The sequence below is a fragment of the Salmo salar genome, chromosome ssa13, assembly GCF_905237065.1.
Source record: "Salmo salar chromosome ssa13, Ssal_v3.1, whole genome shotgun sequence".
NCBI lineage: Eukaryota > Metazoa > Chordata > Actinopteri > Salmoniformes > Salmonidae > Salmo > Salmo salar.
The window spans coordinates 25,328,655-25,344,561 of record NC_059454.1 but is presented as its reverse complement, the minus strand read 5'-3'; the positions used below and the strand labels follow the sequence as shown (position 1 = coordinate 25,344,561).

Sequence of the window (15,907 nt, the reverse complement as noted above, 5' to 3'; positions counted from 1 at the left end):
GCTAAAATTGGCCCTTTCCTAAATTAGCCATGGCTGCAGATGGGGATTTGGACTTGTGGTTTTACTTAATTCTCCGTACTGGCCAAAGATTATTACGGCGATTTTGATCCAACTATTAATTCATACATTCTGCCCCTGCCCTGAGAGGATGGAAGTTCAATATGTAGTTAGATGTAGAAGGCCCATGAAAGGAAGTTAGGCTTGCACGTAAGGATTTTAGCCAGGTAGCCTAGGACTACAAAAAATACAGTGACAGAGTGATAGACCATTTTGTCGACATGAGAGGAGGATGTTATTGGCGTATCTCTACAAGTAGGGTGAGTCAACATGTTTTTCTACTTGCGCTCACAGTAATCAGAACCATGGACAGCAACAACATCTATACCAAATGTTGGACTAAATTGTTTTTTGGTATCTTTTAGTTGTCACTGTATTAGACTAAGCACAGGTGATTTGATGATGAAGTTGAATTGGTTCTGGAATAGTGGAAGCAGCTCCTGTTTTCTTTGCAACTTGCTGTAACTCTCTGGTTCTAAATTTAAGTTGTTTAGTGGTCTGAAAATGTTGGAAACGTTAACTTGCTTGACCGTGCTGTAGGTCATGTAACTGTTTTTTTTACATGCAATATGCTTTGTAGACTTCTCCGGACAGAGGTTGCTCTCCGGTTTTGTGATGAAACAAAGGTGTGGTTGGATTTATGTACGTTTGCCCACTGACAAAGAAATGATCAGTCTATAATTTTAATGGTAGGTTTATTTGAACAGTGAGAGACAGAATAACAACAAAAAAATCCAGAAAAATGCATGTAAAAAATGTTATAAAATGATTTGCATTTTAATGAGGGAAATAAGTATTTGACCCCTCTGCAAAACATGACTTAGTACTTGGTGGCAAAACCCTTGTTGGCAATCCCAGAGGTCAGACGTTTCTTGTAGTTGGCCACCAGGTTTGCACACATCTCAGGAGGGATTTTGTCCCACTCCTCTTTGCAGATCTTCTCCAAGTCATTAAGGTTTCGAGGCTGACGTTTGGCAACTCGAACCTTCAGCTCCCTCCACAGATTTTCTATGGGATTAATGTCTGGACACTGGCTAGGCCACTCCAGGACCTTAATGCGCTTCTTCTTGAGCCACTCCTTTGTTGCCTTGGCCGTGTGTTTTGGGTCATTGTCATGCTGGAATACCTATCCATGACCCATTTTCAATGCCCTGGCTGAGGGAAGGAGGTTCTCACCCAAGATTTGACGGTACATGGCCCCGTCCATCGTCCCTTTGATGCGGTGAAGTTGTCCTGTCCCCTTAGCAGAAAAACACCCCCAAAGCATAATGTTTCCACCTCCATGTTTGACGGTGGGGATGGTGTTCTTGCGGTCATAGGCAGCATTCCTCCTCCTCCAAACACGGCAAGTTGGGTTGATGCCAAAGAGCTCCATTTTGGTCTCATCTGACCACAACACTTTCACCCAGTTGTCCTCTGAATCATTCAGATGTTCACTGGCAAACTTCAGACAGGCATGTATATGTGCTTTCTTGAGCAGGGGGACCTTGCGGGCGCTGCAGGATTTCAGTCCTTCACGGTGTAGTGTGTTACCAATTGTTTTCTTGGTGACTATGGTCCCAGCTGCCTTGAGATCATAGACAAGATCCTCCCGTGTAGTTCTGGGCTGATTCCTCACCGTTCTCATGATCATTGCAACTCCACGAGGTGAGATCTTGCATGGAGCCCCAGGCCGAGGGAGATTGACAGTTCTTTTGTGTTTCTTCCATTTGCGAATAATCGCACCAACTGTTGTTACCTTCTCACCAAGCTGCTTGGCGATGGTCTTGTAGCCCATTCCAGCCTTGTGTAGGTCTACAATCTTGTCCCTGACATCCTTGGAGAGCCCTTTGGTCTTGGCCATGGTGGAGAGTTTGGAATCTGATTGATTGATTGCTTCTGTGGACAGGTGTCTTTTATACAGGTAACAAGCTGAGATTAGGAGCACTCCCTGAGTGTGCTCGTAATCTCAGCTCGTTACCTTCATAAAAGACACCTGGGAGCCAGAAATCTTTCTGATTGAGAGGGGGTCAAATACTTACTTCCCTCATTAAAATGCAAATCAATTTTATAAAAATTTTGACATGCGTTTTTCAGGATTTTTTTGTTGTTATTCTGTCTCTCACTGTTCAAATAAACCTACCATTAAAATTATAGACTGATCATTTCTTTGTCAGTGGGCAAACGTACAAAATCGGGAAGGGGATCAAATACTTTTTTCCTTCACTGTATCAGTCGCAAGGCATTTAAACTAACAGGTTATAGAGCAAAGAATGCAATTATCACAACACAGGTTGTAATATGGCTTATTTTTCTTGCTTTCCCCGTGTTTCTACCCACGTACTGCTTACCTCGCCCACCGTACCTCACAACCCTTTTAAGTCTTGCTCTAGCTTCACAGTCCTTTGCTTCACTGCGTTTTGATTGTTGAGAACTATAATATTCTATTTTCTGTTATTCTCCATCCTCCCCACCTCAGCCCTACACAGTTCCAGAGGTGGACTCCACGCGTGACGACCTGCAGTACTACGAGCATGATGTGGACCCCCGGGACGACTGGATCGTGCGGACCAAGAAAGAGTGGTCAGACCTGCCCCGTGTGGCCAGCCACCCGCTGGACCTGGCCGTCCTGCGCCTGGCCAACCTGGAACGGAACATCGACCGGCGCTACCTGAAGGAGCCCCTCTGGAACCTGGCCGAGGTGGTGCGTCTCGCCCCCCTCACCCCCGAGGAGAGCCAGATGGGCCAGATGGACGTCATGAGGTGGGAGGGACAGGGTTGGGGTCAGAGGTTGGAAAGGGTGGAGTGGAGCCTTATTTTTAATAATAATATCATGGATTAGATTTGTGTAGTATTTGGTCAAATTGCTCAAAGCTCTTCAGAGTGATTTAAACCTTCATCTCACTTCAGCTCTTAATTGTGTTGAGTCCTATTTTTATAATCTCTTTCCCACAGTCTGGAGAGTGAGATCACCCCCAGATTGCGGACATGGCGTCAGGCCCTGGACCGCTGTCGGAGCGCCCCCCAGCTATGTCTGTGTCTGCTGCAGCTGGAGAAGGCCATCGCCTGGGAGAGATCTGTGGTCAAAGTGGTGGGGACAAGCCCAGTAGCAATACTCAATATGTACACTGAGAATATAAACCATTTATTATAAAAGGAATACAATTATGGATGTAGGTGAAACAAGGAATATAGAACATTGGCAAATATCATAGTAGTGACATGCTGATGAGATCATTGAGACGACCCTTTGATCCAAAGCAACTTACAGTAAACACAGGTACTATTGCATCATAGTCTGAAAGACTGCAACCGAGCATTTCCCTTAAAGACTACCTGTGTGTCCCTGTCTGTGTGGTGTTGTAGACGTGTCAGGTGTGCAGGAAGGGGGATAATGATGAGTACCTGCTGCTGTGTGACGGCTGTGACCGTGGCTGCCACATGTACTGCCTGAGGCCAAAGGTCACCCAGGTGCCAGAGGGGGACTGGTTCTGCCCCACCTGCGTCTCCAAGGTGAGGACTGACTGAGGCTGCACTCTGCTTGGCTACCCTTATGGACCACAACAGGGGTCACTGCTCATCTAACCAGGGGGGAGGAGTTCAGAAGGGTGAACCCTTCAGAATATTGCAGATAGAAATGTTTTTTTTTATATTATATATCTTTTTTTTTTTTTTCAAACTTGGCTTAGATTAAGAAACTATGCTGATTTACTTTTTGTAAATCCAACCAAAAAGCCACGTTGGTGTAACAAGTATTACACTAGTAATATATGGTGAAACAACATGAACACAATGGTAACTTTTTGTCCCCAGTGTATTAAACCATAATATTGTCAGGACCTACTTCAAAAACCTGCCACAGCAGTACCCTCTGTAATTTCTGCTCCCCGTGGCCTCCTTAACCTTTCTCCCAGGGCTGTTATTTCATCACTGTCTCACTGTGTCCTGTTATTTATAAGGCCAGTGACGGTGAGTCACCACGTAGCAACCATCGCTCCTCCAAGCAGAGGACCCGGGTGAAGAAGAGGAGGTACGAAGACGACAGTTCTGACGAAGAGGTGGTGCCCAGCAGACGCAGTGGCGGTGGTGCTAGCATGGCAACACGGCATAAGGACGCTGGCCCTGCCTCATCCTCCCGTTACTCTGGAGATGGAGGACGCACAGCGGGCTTCTCACCCGCCAAGCGCCGCCGCATGACCACCCGCAACCAGCCCGACCTCACCTACTGCGAGTGAGTCTGACCTCAGATCAGTTGTAGTGTCACAATGTTGCAGTGGTTATAGAACATGATATTAAATTACTCACCTCAGATGAGTTATCGTGTCCCGTTGCTCCAGTGGTTTCTATAAGACCATTAGATTCATGTTCTCACTAATGTGACGATAGTCCAGTTCTAACTGACGTGTGTTTTGTGTGTAGAATCATCCTGATGGAAATGGAGTCTCATGCTGACGCCTGGCCCTTCCTGGAGCCCGTCAACCCCCGCATGGTACCCGGCTACCGACGCATCATCAAGAACCCCATGGACTTCCTCACCATGAGGGAGAGGCTGCTGCAGGGAGGGTATGGGGCACTCATTCTCTCTCTGTCTGTGTGTGGGCTTGTATTACTATGCTTGTGGGTACCGGAAGTGCCCTCAAGGATGGTGAAAGGAGGAAATTTCTCCCTTGTGGGGACATTTCCCTCATCCCCACAAGCACAAAGGCTATTTTAAGCTTAGGGGTTAGTTTAGGGTTATCTTTAGGGGTTAGGGAAAATAGGATTTTAGGTCCCCACAGTGTTGTGTTCGAGATCACCTAAGGTGAGACCGATCCAAGACTGGAGGGGGGGCAAGACTGAGTCAAGACCGAGACCGGGAGGGGGACAAGGGGGTCAAGACCGAGACCAGAAACATGCGAGTCCAATTCAAAACCATGATTGTAATTTGGTCAAATCACCACCATAATAAGAGTTCTAAATGTCAAGTATTTCTGGGTTCATATTTCAGAACAACATATGGATTCTTTAGACATTCATAATGGTGAAAAAATACATGCTGAGGGAAAATGGAGCAACAAAAATTATTACTAACCCAAACAGTGGGGAATAATGATCCTTCAGAGAAGGGCTAAGGATATATAAAATAATATTATTTTCAATGATGATCTGATTTAATCACTTCAGTTTTTGTTGGAAAGGGTTAACGCTGAAGAGAAAAAAACGATCCAATCAGGATTTTTCTTTGCTGGTTTTTGTGGAGATAAATCTAGCTAGCTTACGTCAGCTATTGACTAGGCCATCAGAAGTTAAAGGCAACTGCCGTTCAACTGTATTAGGGCAACATTTTGGAGTGACAGTGGAATCAACCAGTCACATTTTGACTTGTTGTGGATGGGACCTTTTCTATAAAAATATATGTTAACTTCTGCCTATCAAAGAGGATGTTGTTGCTAATTTATTAGTTTATAACTTTCAACAAGAAGTTAAGTTTCAAATTATCATCTGGTGAGTGGAACTGTTTGTTATTGTGGCACGCTTGTTGTTAGCCATCTCTTTGAAAAAATATTATTGCATTTAAAGTAGAACTGACAGCATTTTAGCAACATGAAGTCTGTTCATTTACACCCCCCAGGCACTTAAAAAAAAAAAAATTCTAACAAGCGACCACATTATCATAAATTCTTAGAATGTTTGGGAATTACGTATACTAAGGCCTTCCCTGTAGCTCAGTTGGTAGAGCATGGTATTTGCAACGCCAGGGTTGTGGGTTCGATTCCCACGGGGGGCCAGCACAGGAAAAAATAAATAAAAATGTATGAAATTAAATGTATGCATTCACTACTGTAAGTCGCTCTTGATAAGAGCGTCTGCTAAATGACTAAAATGTAAATGTAAGGCATTTGTGAAAATTCTATAGCAATATAGAGTGGGAAAGTGGCCGTGTGTTTGGACAATTAATAGACACTGCAGTAAATAAAACCAAATAGAAACATCTGTCTTGTCCAGGACCTATAGCCAATCAGAGCTACATTAGGCCTTTATACAAACAAGCCATTTGCCACACGGAATTGTAGCCTCCTCATCCTTCTGTAGCTTGCTTGCCAATGCATGCTAGTCCCAACCAAGCACCTGTGCTAACTGGCTAAAGTTGGCTAGCTAGCTACTTCCAGACGAAAATGAAACTCATTCTGACCATTTTACTTGCCGTAGCAGAGCTGATTGTCTAGAGCGTTGTTGACTAAATATTATATTTCTTGCCTACATTTAATGACACCGGTCATATTCAGCTGGTGTTGCACGTTTGTAAATTCATAGTTAGTTCTGCGCTCTGGCACACTCCGATCCATCTATTCTGACAACAATGCCTTGGTGTATGTCATGGAACGTTGAGTTAAATGGAATCTATTTTTAAAACCTCTTTATAAAGTTGGTTTTGTAGCATAAACTGGGAATTAAACATTTGACTGATTTTTATCATGGTCTGTTTCATATCTGCACTTTAAACTTTAGGTCACTGGTTACTTTATCTCCACTAAACTTGAAATGTTTTTTCAATGGGAGGTAATAGTCGTACAGTGCCTTCGGAAAGTATTCAGACCCCTTGACTTTTTCAACATCTTGTTACATTTGCCTTATTCTAAAATGTATTAAATCGTTTTTTCCTCATCGATCTACACACAATTTCCCATAATGACAAAGCAAAAACATGTTTTTAGATATTTTTCAAATGTTTTACAAACAAAAAATGGAAATATCACATTTACATAGGTATTCAGACCCTTTACTCAGTACTTTGTTGAAGCACCCTTGGCAGCGATTACAGCCTCCAGTCTTCTTGGGTATGACGCTACAAGCTTGGCACACCTGTAATTGGAGAGTTTCTCCCATTCTTCTCTGCAGATCCTTTAAAGCTCTGTCAGGTTGGATGGGGAGCATTGCTGCACAGCTATTTTCAGGTCTCCAGAGATGTTCGATCAGGTTCAAGTCCGGCTCTGGCTGGGCCACTCAAGGACATTCAGAGACTTGTCCCGAAGCCACTCCGGCGTTGTCTTGGCTGTGTGCTTAGGGTCGTTGTCCTGTTGGAAGGTGAACCTTCGCCCCCAGTCTGAGGTCCTGAGTGCTCTAGAGCAGGTTTTCATCAAGGATCTCTCTGTACTTGGCTTTGTTCATCTATCCTTCAATCCTGACTAGTCTCCCAGTACCTGCAGCTGAAAAAGATCCCCACAGCATGATACTGCCAGCACCATGCTTCACCACCATATGGATGGTGCCAGGTTTCCTCCAGACGTGACACTTGGCATCCAGGCCAAAGAGTTCTATCTTGGTTTCATCAGACCAGAGAATCTTGTTTCTCGTGGTCAGAGTCCTTTAGGTGCCTTTTGGCGAACTCCATGTGGGCTGTCATGTGCCTTTTAACTGAGGAGTGGCTTCCATCTGGCTACCCTACCATAAAGGCCTGATTTGGTAGAGTGCTGCAGAGATGGCTGTCCTTCTGGATGGTTCTCCCATCTCCACAGAGGAGCTCTGTCAGTGACCATTGGGTTCTTGGTCACCTCCCTGACCAAGACCCATCTCCCCCGATTGCTCAGTTCGGCCAGACAGCCAGCTCTATGAATAGTCTTGGTGGTTCCAAACTTCTTTCTTTTAAGAATGATTGAGGCCACTGTGTTCTTGGGGACTTTCAATGCTGCAGAAATGTTTTGGTACCCTTCCCCAGATCTGCTTCAACACAATCCTGTCTCAAGAGGTCTATGGACAATTCCTTCGACCTCATGGCTTGGTTTTTGCTCTGACATGCACTGTCAACTGTGGGACCTAATATAGACAGGTGTGTGCCTTTCCAAATCATGTCCAATCAATTGAATTTACCACAGTTGGACTCCAGTCAAGTTAAATAAACATCTCAAGGATGATAAATGGAAACAGGATGCACCTGCGCTCAATTTAGAGTCTCATAGCAAAGGGTCTGAATACTTAGGTAAATAAGGTATTTCTGTTTTTTTATTTAATACATTTGTTAAAATTTCTAAACTGTTTTCTCTTTGTCATTATGGGGTATTGTGTGTAGATTGCTGAGGATAAAAAAAAAAAAGTAATCCATTTTAGAACAAGGCTGTAACAAAATGTGGAAAAAGTCAAGGGGTCTGAATCATTTCCCACGGCACTGCATTTCAATTGGGAAATTCTTAATGGCTGTGTTTTTGTATTCTTCTGATTGGGACCTACTGGCTTGTGTCAGTTTATGGACTGATTATCCTTTGACATCATTCTGTGTGTGACTGCTGTCTTACTGGAGGCCTATAGGTTCACCACTCTACTAACCTGTCTTACTGGAGGCCTATAGGTTCACCACTCTACTAACCTGTCTTACTGGAGGCCTATAGGTTCACCACTCTACTAACCTGTCTTACTGGAGGCCTATAGGTTCACCACTCTACTAACCTGTCTTACTGGAGGCCTATAGGTTCACCACTCTACTAACCTGTCTTACTGGAGGCCTATAGGTTCACCACTCTACTAACCTGTCTTACTGGAGGCCTATAGGTTCACCACTCTACTAACCTGTCTTACTGGAGGCCTATAGGTTCACCACTCTACTAACCTGTCTTACTGGATGCCTATAGGTTCACCACTTCGCAAACATGTCTATAATAGATATAATGGCTGTTCAGATATTGTTTCAAGAAAGGAGTGTATATATTTGGCCTCAGGAAGCAGTTTTATGCGCTGACTGAATGGAAGCTTTTAATTATGAGTTTTTTTACTCCACTGGTCTTGGCTGGCCTCGAAGAAATTACGAGTCCTCACTGTCTGAGACCGAGTCAAGACAGAGCGCAAATAACACTGAGACAAGACCGAGACACTTAATATGTGGTCTCGAGTACTACAACACTGGGTCCCCACAAGGATAGTAAAACTGTGTCTACAACATGACCCAAACTTCCATAATGAGGCCGGTTCCTTTCATTTTCAACAATGTTATGGAAAATGTGTATGCTTATATTTGACCTGTTTTTCTCTTCTCTGCACTCCAGATACTGCAGCTGTGAGGAGTTTGCAGCAGACGCCCATCTGGTGTTCAACAACTGCGAGCTGTTCAACGAGGACACGTCCGAGGTGGGCATGGCCGGACACTCCATGAAGCGCTTCTTCGAGAACCGCTGGGCTGAGTTTTACGCGAGCAAGGACCAATAGGAGCCCAGGACTCTTGTGCTGGGGGCGGGGTCACCCATTGGCTGATGCTTACGTTCCCCATTACTACAAAGACTGTCTGGGCCGGAGTATCCTCCGGCTCGCTGTATACATACATGTATAGATCTATGTATAGATTTGGATATTTGTCTGTTCTTGTTTTTCCCTTTCTCTACTTCACCTTTTTTAAAACCTCGACCCTGTTGGCTTGAAATTCTCTCGACGACCAAGGGGGATGTTTGAGCTCTCTTCTTCCCTCTACACCCTCACTTCTGTACCTAGCCACCTGTTTGGAATTTTCCTGTCGTCATGTTCTCTCCTAAGCCACACCCCTTGTCTCATAAGGCCACGGTATTCGTCCGTCCCTTCCTCTGGGGGGGAGGAGGATCTGAGGCCCTGAGCGGATTGGGTTCTCAAACTCTGCCCCCTGACCGCGACAGGAGGGTCTGCCAGACCAATGTGTCGCTGCAGACCGGACATGCTCTGACCTCGTTTCCACCATATAGATCAAAACCATAAGGTCCTCTCTGAACTCAAACACTTTGGGATTGGACCCTCTTTTAACTGTTCAATGGAAATGTAGTATGGTCTTATGCCTGAAGCAATTTTTCTCACTATATTTTTATTATATATTCTATATATGTGTATATATATATAGAGTACAATAGCTGGGATTATTTAATAGCAATAGCTTGTAGTGAATGTGTACAGACTATATAGTTGAGATGTCTAGACGATTTATGAAAAGGCCAGTAAAACAAAATGGAAAGGAATTTTTTTTTTTTTTCCTCCCCTGAAGACTCACATTTTTAGACTCTTACATTGTTTAATGCAACCCCTGACCTAACTCATACACACCCACACTCCTGCTGCTTTGTGAAGGTCACTGGTTTCAGAAACTGGAGGCTTTAGTGTTTTTTCTTTTCTGTCCTGGTTTTAGACTATTTTTATTTATTTTTTTCTGCTCCATAATGACAACTAAGACCGGTAGTCACAGCAACGGGAATTGTCAGGTGTGGTGTGTTCATAGATGGTGTCAATAGGACTGAAATGACGCTACCGCCATTTTTAAACGCTGTTTGCTTTGTGTTGCAGCTCTTTACCATATTGGTCAAATTGTGCAGAAACCTAGCAGGCTGCTGAAATGTATTGGTTGACTGTTCGCAAACAAAATGATGTCACGTTTTATAGCGACACCCGTTCATGGGAAGAATTGTTTTGATTTTACAGAAAATTGTCACTCAATATTTCTTACAATGCATTTTTTATCACTACATTTAAAGGACCTTCATAGGAATTTGGTTAACACTGAAAATGTTCAGTCTCATCAATTTAAAATGAATGTAAAAACATAGACTTCATACAAGAAATCATACCCCCCCCTTGATGTAACCGTTTCAAATTGGGGAGAAGCTACAACTCTTATTTTTATGAATACTGCAGAATAACAGTAAATATGCATTGAGAGGTTTCTGCTTGTAGGTTTCTGAATCTTGGCAGTTAAGCGCAGGAACAGGTATCACTTGTGTGTTAGGAGAAACATTTTGTTCTAGACACCTACTGATTTAAAAGCCTTCAAAACAAGTATGTGCACATTTTGCTAAGCTCATGTTCCATTTATGAATCAGTTTTTTTTTCTCTGTAAAGTGGCCACTGCGCTCTAGAGCCCCACAGTGGAGGAGTCATAATACCCATAAAATACTAGCGGTCAAACGGAAATGGTTCCAATTGTTTTTCCACCGTTAATTTTTCCAATAGTTGGGAAAAACACAAAGTAAGGGCTGTGTTTCGTGTAGGCTTACCCAGGTGTGACGTTTTGATAACCATGTAAATGTCTCTCGGACAAGGTGACTTTTTTTAATCAATATATTTTTGCTCTTTTTACTCTGATTTAAAAATGCTAATTAGCATCAAAGTAGACATGCAAAACTACAAAGCCCTGCAAGCTTCTGCATGTCATCTCTAGCTGACACCTTTAACAGGTATTGTTAATTTAAAACTTGCATGAGACAGTTCACAGAATTGTCCATTTTTAAAGTAATGTAGCCAATTTATACAATACCACATTTAGATAACATTAGTTCATCAAGATATTCTTACTTTTGCCTCGATTCGGCGGTCTCATCCAGATCATCATGGCATTTGTAGTTATTTTTGATAGCCTGATTAGCAATTCATTTTTGGGGGGTAAATACAAGCGAATACATTGATAAAAGTCACCTTGTCTGAGAGAGATTTTACAAGGTAATCGAAATGGCACCCCAGGGTAAGCCTAAATGAAACACAGCATTTTAGAAACAGTTTCTAAAATCCCCTATGGGGAAAAATATTAATGGTGGAAAAACGATTGGAACCATTTCCCTGTTTGACCGCTAGGTTTTCTGGGTATTATGCCTACTACTGTGGTACTCTAGCGTGGCATGGTTGGTGTGTTATGGGAAAGGTATGAAGGCGGCAGGACAATACTTCACAATCCAGGTTTTATTTAAAGCGTGGTTTCTTACACTGAACTCAAACCGGTCGATAGGAAATGCATTTTTGTGTTCCTTTCTACACAAAAGGGACATTCTTTTTTCTATATAAAAAAACTAACTAAAAGACATGAATAAAACCAAATCTGGTGTTAAGTGAATTTTTCATAATGTACAGTTTTTGTGACTACATTTGTTCCTTTCTATATTTTTAGGACCAATATAATTTTTAAGAGGTATTACAAGACCATGTTGTATCTTGGTGATGTAACACGTGTGCATCTGTAGAATGTACTGTTAGTTGAATAAAAACCACATCTAGTAGAGACTACACTCTGGAACTGTCCCTGGGTCCTCATTTCATTCTCCTTTTCATTAAATTGCAGAAGTAGGACATGCAATAAGAATTATAGGAACCAGCAACCAAGTACAGTAAGTAGCCTGAATGGAGAGCGGTGCTGTACACCCATTCACAGACAACCCTATATACAGTGCATTTTGAAAGTATTCAGACCCCTTGACATTTTCCACATTTTATGTTACAGCCTTATTCTAAAATGGATGAACTCGTTTTTTTCCCCCTCATCATTCTACACACAATACCCAATAATGACAAAGCAAAAACCAGTTTTAAGACCCCTTTGGAAGTTTATTTGAAAACAAACCCCGGAAATATCACATTTACATAAGTATTCAGACCCTCAGTACTTTGTTGAAGCACCTTTGGCAGCGATTACAGCCTCCAGTCTTCTTGGGTATGACGCTCCAAGCTTGGCACACATGTATTTGGGGAGTTCCTCCTATTCTTCTCTGCAGACCCTCAAGCTCTGTCAGGTTGGATGGGGAGTGTCGCTGCAAAGCTATTTTCAGGTCTCTCCAAATATGTTTGATCGGCCTTTGGCTGGGCCACTCAAGGACATTCAGATGCTTGTCCTGAAGCCACTCTTGCGTTGTCTTGGCTGTGTGCTTAGGGTCGTTGTCCTGTTGCAAGGTGAACATTCACCTCAGTCTGAGGTGCTGAGCACTCTGGAGCAGGTTTTCACCAAGGATCTCTCTATACTTTGCTCCATTCGTCTTTCCCTCCATCCTGACTAGTATCCCAGTCTCTGCCACTGAAAAACATCCCCACAACATGATGCTGCCACCACCATGCTTCACCGTAGGGATGGCGCCAGATTTCCTCCAGATGTGATGCTTGGCATTTAGGCCAAAGAGTTCAATCTTGATTTCATCAGACCAGAGAATCTTTTTTATTTTATTTTATTTTATTGAATATCCAAAACATACAATATACTTGCAGTGAAGCCCCTCAACAACTACACCACACCAGTCATGGAACAGATTCGCATTCAGAGTGACACACAGAAGCATCCAGGGTCAACGTCCTGCTCAAGGGCACGTCGACAGATCTCCCACAAGACCAAAAACAGAGACCCGAACCCTCCAAGATCCCCCCACAATTCCCCAAGAGCTGCCCGTCAACCATCCAAGACCCCTCCCACAGTCCCACCCAAGACAAAATTATAATAAAATGTTAAAATAATTCCATTCCCCACCCCCAATAACCCCGCCCAACAACCAAGAAAATGAACTAAAGAGAAAAAAGAAAAAGACAAAGAAAATAGAAAACAACAATGTAAAAAAAACTAAGGACATCAAGGACAGCTAAAAGCATAACAGCAAGGCCAGCTGTATATGTTTGAGTGCATGTCTGGCACTATTTATATGTATGTGAGTCCGTGTATGTGTGTGTATATGCATGTGTACAAACGCCTGCACGGCATCAGCCTCAGGCAAACAGGCATTAGCTGTAAAAACACTGGCCCTCTGTGTCATTCAAACTTACTTTTTATTATGTTTTATTTTGACTTTATTTTTTATACTTTTATCTTTGACCATCATTCTATCCCCCGCCCAGCAACTCCACTCCTACTTGTCTCCAATTCCACATCCCAACCCTCAGCTTCCCTCAGCCCATCCCACCTACAGTTGAAGTCGGAAGTTACATACACTTAGGTTGGAGTCTTTAAAACTCGTCTTTTCAACCACTACACAAATTCCTTCTTAACAAACTATAGTTTTGGCAAGTCGGTTAGGACATCTACTTTGTGCATGACACAAGTCCTTTTTCCAACAATTGTTTACAGACAGATTATTTCACTTATATTCACTTATATTTTATATTCACTTATATTCACTGTATCACAATTGCAGTGGATCAGAAGTTTACATACACTAAGTTGACTGTGACTTTAAACAGCTTGGAAAATTTTAGAAAATCATGTCATGGCTTTAGAAGCTTCTGATAGACTAATTTACATAATTTTGTCAATTGGAGGTGTACCTGTGGATGTATTTCAAGGCCTACCTTCAAACTCAGTGCCTCTTTACTTGACATCATGGGAACATCAAAAGAAGTCACCCAAGACCTCAGAAAAAAAATTGGAGACCTCCACAAGTCTGGTTCACCCTTAGGAGCAATTTCCAAATGGCTGAAGGTACCACGTTCATCTGTACAAACAATAGTACGCAAGTATAAACACCATGGGACCACGCAGTCGTCATACCGCTCAGGAAGGAGACGCATTCTGTCTTCTAGAGATGAACGTACTTTGGTGCGAAAAGTGGAAATCAATCCCAGAACAACAGCAAAGAACCTTGTGAAGATGCTAGAGGAAACAGGTGCAAAAATATCTCAATCCACAGTAAAACAAGTCCTATATCAACATAACCTGAAAGGCCACTCAGCAAGGAAGAAGCCACTGCTCCAAAACCGCCATAAAAAAGCCAGACTAGGGTTTGCAACTGCACATGGGGACAAAGATCATACTTTTTGGAGAAATGTCCTCTGGTCTGATGAAACAAAAATAGAACTGTTTGACCATAATGACCATCATTATGTTTGGAGGAAAAAGAGGGAGGCTTGCAAGCCGAAAAACACCATCCCAACCGTGAAGCACGGGGATGGCAGCATCATGTTGTGGGGGTGCTTTGCTGCAGGAGGGACTGGTGCACTTCACAAACTAGATGGCATCATGAGGAAGTAAAATAATGTGGATATATCGAAGCAACATCTCAAGACATCAGTCAGGAAGTTAAAGCTTGGTCGCAAATGGGTCTTCCAAATGAACAATGACCCCAAGCATACTTCCAAAGTTGTAGCAAAATGGCTTAAGGACAACAAAGTCAAGGTATTGGCGTGGCCATCACAAAGCCCTGACCTCAATCATATAGAAAATTTGTGGGCTTTTTAGTCTTCAAATCTCCACAATCCTCCATAATGTTTGTGATTTCCTTAAGGGCACGGTGATAATAGTTTGTAGAGTGATTTCCTTTACGGTCCATTGAGGTACTTAACACTGTGTTATAGTCTCCCACCATAATGATTTGATCATTTGTTGCCTGTAAGTTGAATAAATTGGTATAAATATTTTCAAAGAGGTATGGATCATCCTGATTTGGACCATATAGATTAATGAGCCAAATCTCTTTTTCATCCACTTTTATATTATAAAAGATCCACCTTCCTTGCGAATCATTCCTGACTATTTGCACATTCAGATCAACATTTCTGTTAATTAATATCATCACACCTTTTCAGTTCCTTCATCTAAGGATGTAGAGTGAGTTTCCTGTAAACAGTATATGTTATATTCCTTTTCTTTTAGCCACGTAAAGACTGATCTTCCTTTTTTATAATCTGCTAAACTGTTACAATTATAACTGGCTATACTTATTTCACCCCTTACCATAACTAGATACTATTCTCAGGCTAAATTGACCATAATTAGTGCTTGTGAAATTACTGCCATAAGAGGCATTATGACGGTAAAAACTAGAGCTTTCAAATGTCTGATATTTAGAATTCAAGAAATAGGTTCGAGCAGTATTTGTTTTATTCCCTTGACTGTTTTCCCGTGAGCCAATGCCACAGATGTTAGAAAATTGAGACAAGAAATGATGTGTGTAGTAAATATGAGTAGGTTGATGTGTATGATGTCTGTATAAGAGTAAGACTATAATGTGTGATGTCCAAATAAATAATAACCCCGCCAATTTGCATGGTTGAGTGTCGATCTGTGTAACATGTAGTGCGGTATAGCCTTAATGTTCATGATGATAATTGTAATCCATATCGTATCACTGTCATAGTTGCATCATAATTACCTTTAACATAATTGAAAAACATATCCCAGCATTTCCACAGCAATTGATGTTTTACATGATCA

The 15,907-nt window shown here is 42.4% G+C and overlaps 1 protein-coding gene across 1 annotated transcript in view; it reads left to right on the top strand.

Moving 5' to 3' along the window:
* LOC106566724 (bromodomain adjacent to zinc finger domain protein 2A) overlaps positions 1-12,016 on the top strand; it is a 32,529-nt gene extending 20,513 nt beyond the window's left edge. The window contains 6 exon segments of the mRNA XM_014135041.2: positions 2,516-2,799; positions 2,992-3,127; positions 3,403-3,549; positions 3,996-4,267; positions 4,456-4,599; positions 9,051-12,016. Of these exon segments, the coding sequence (XP_013990516.2) occupies positions 2,516-2,799; positions 2,992-3,127; positions 3,403-3,549; positions 3,996-4,267; positions 4,456-4,599; positions 9,051-9,210 (1,143 nt within the window). The 3' untranslated portion in view covers positions 9,211-12,016.
* Positions 12,017-15,907: the final 3,891 nt, after the last annotated feature.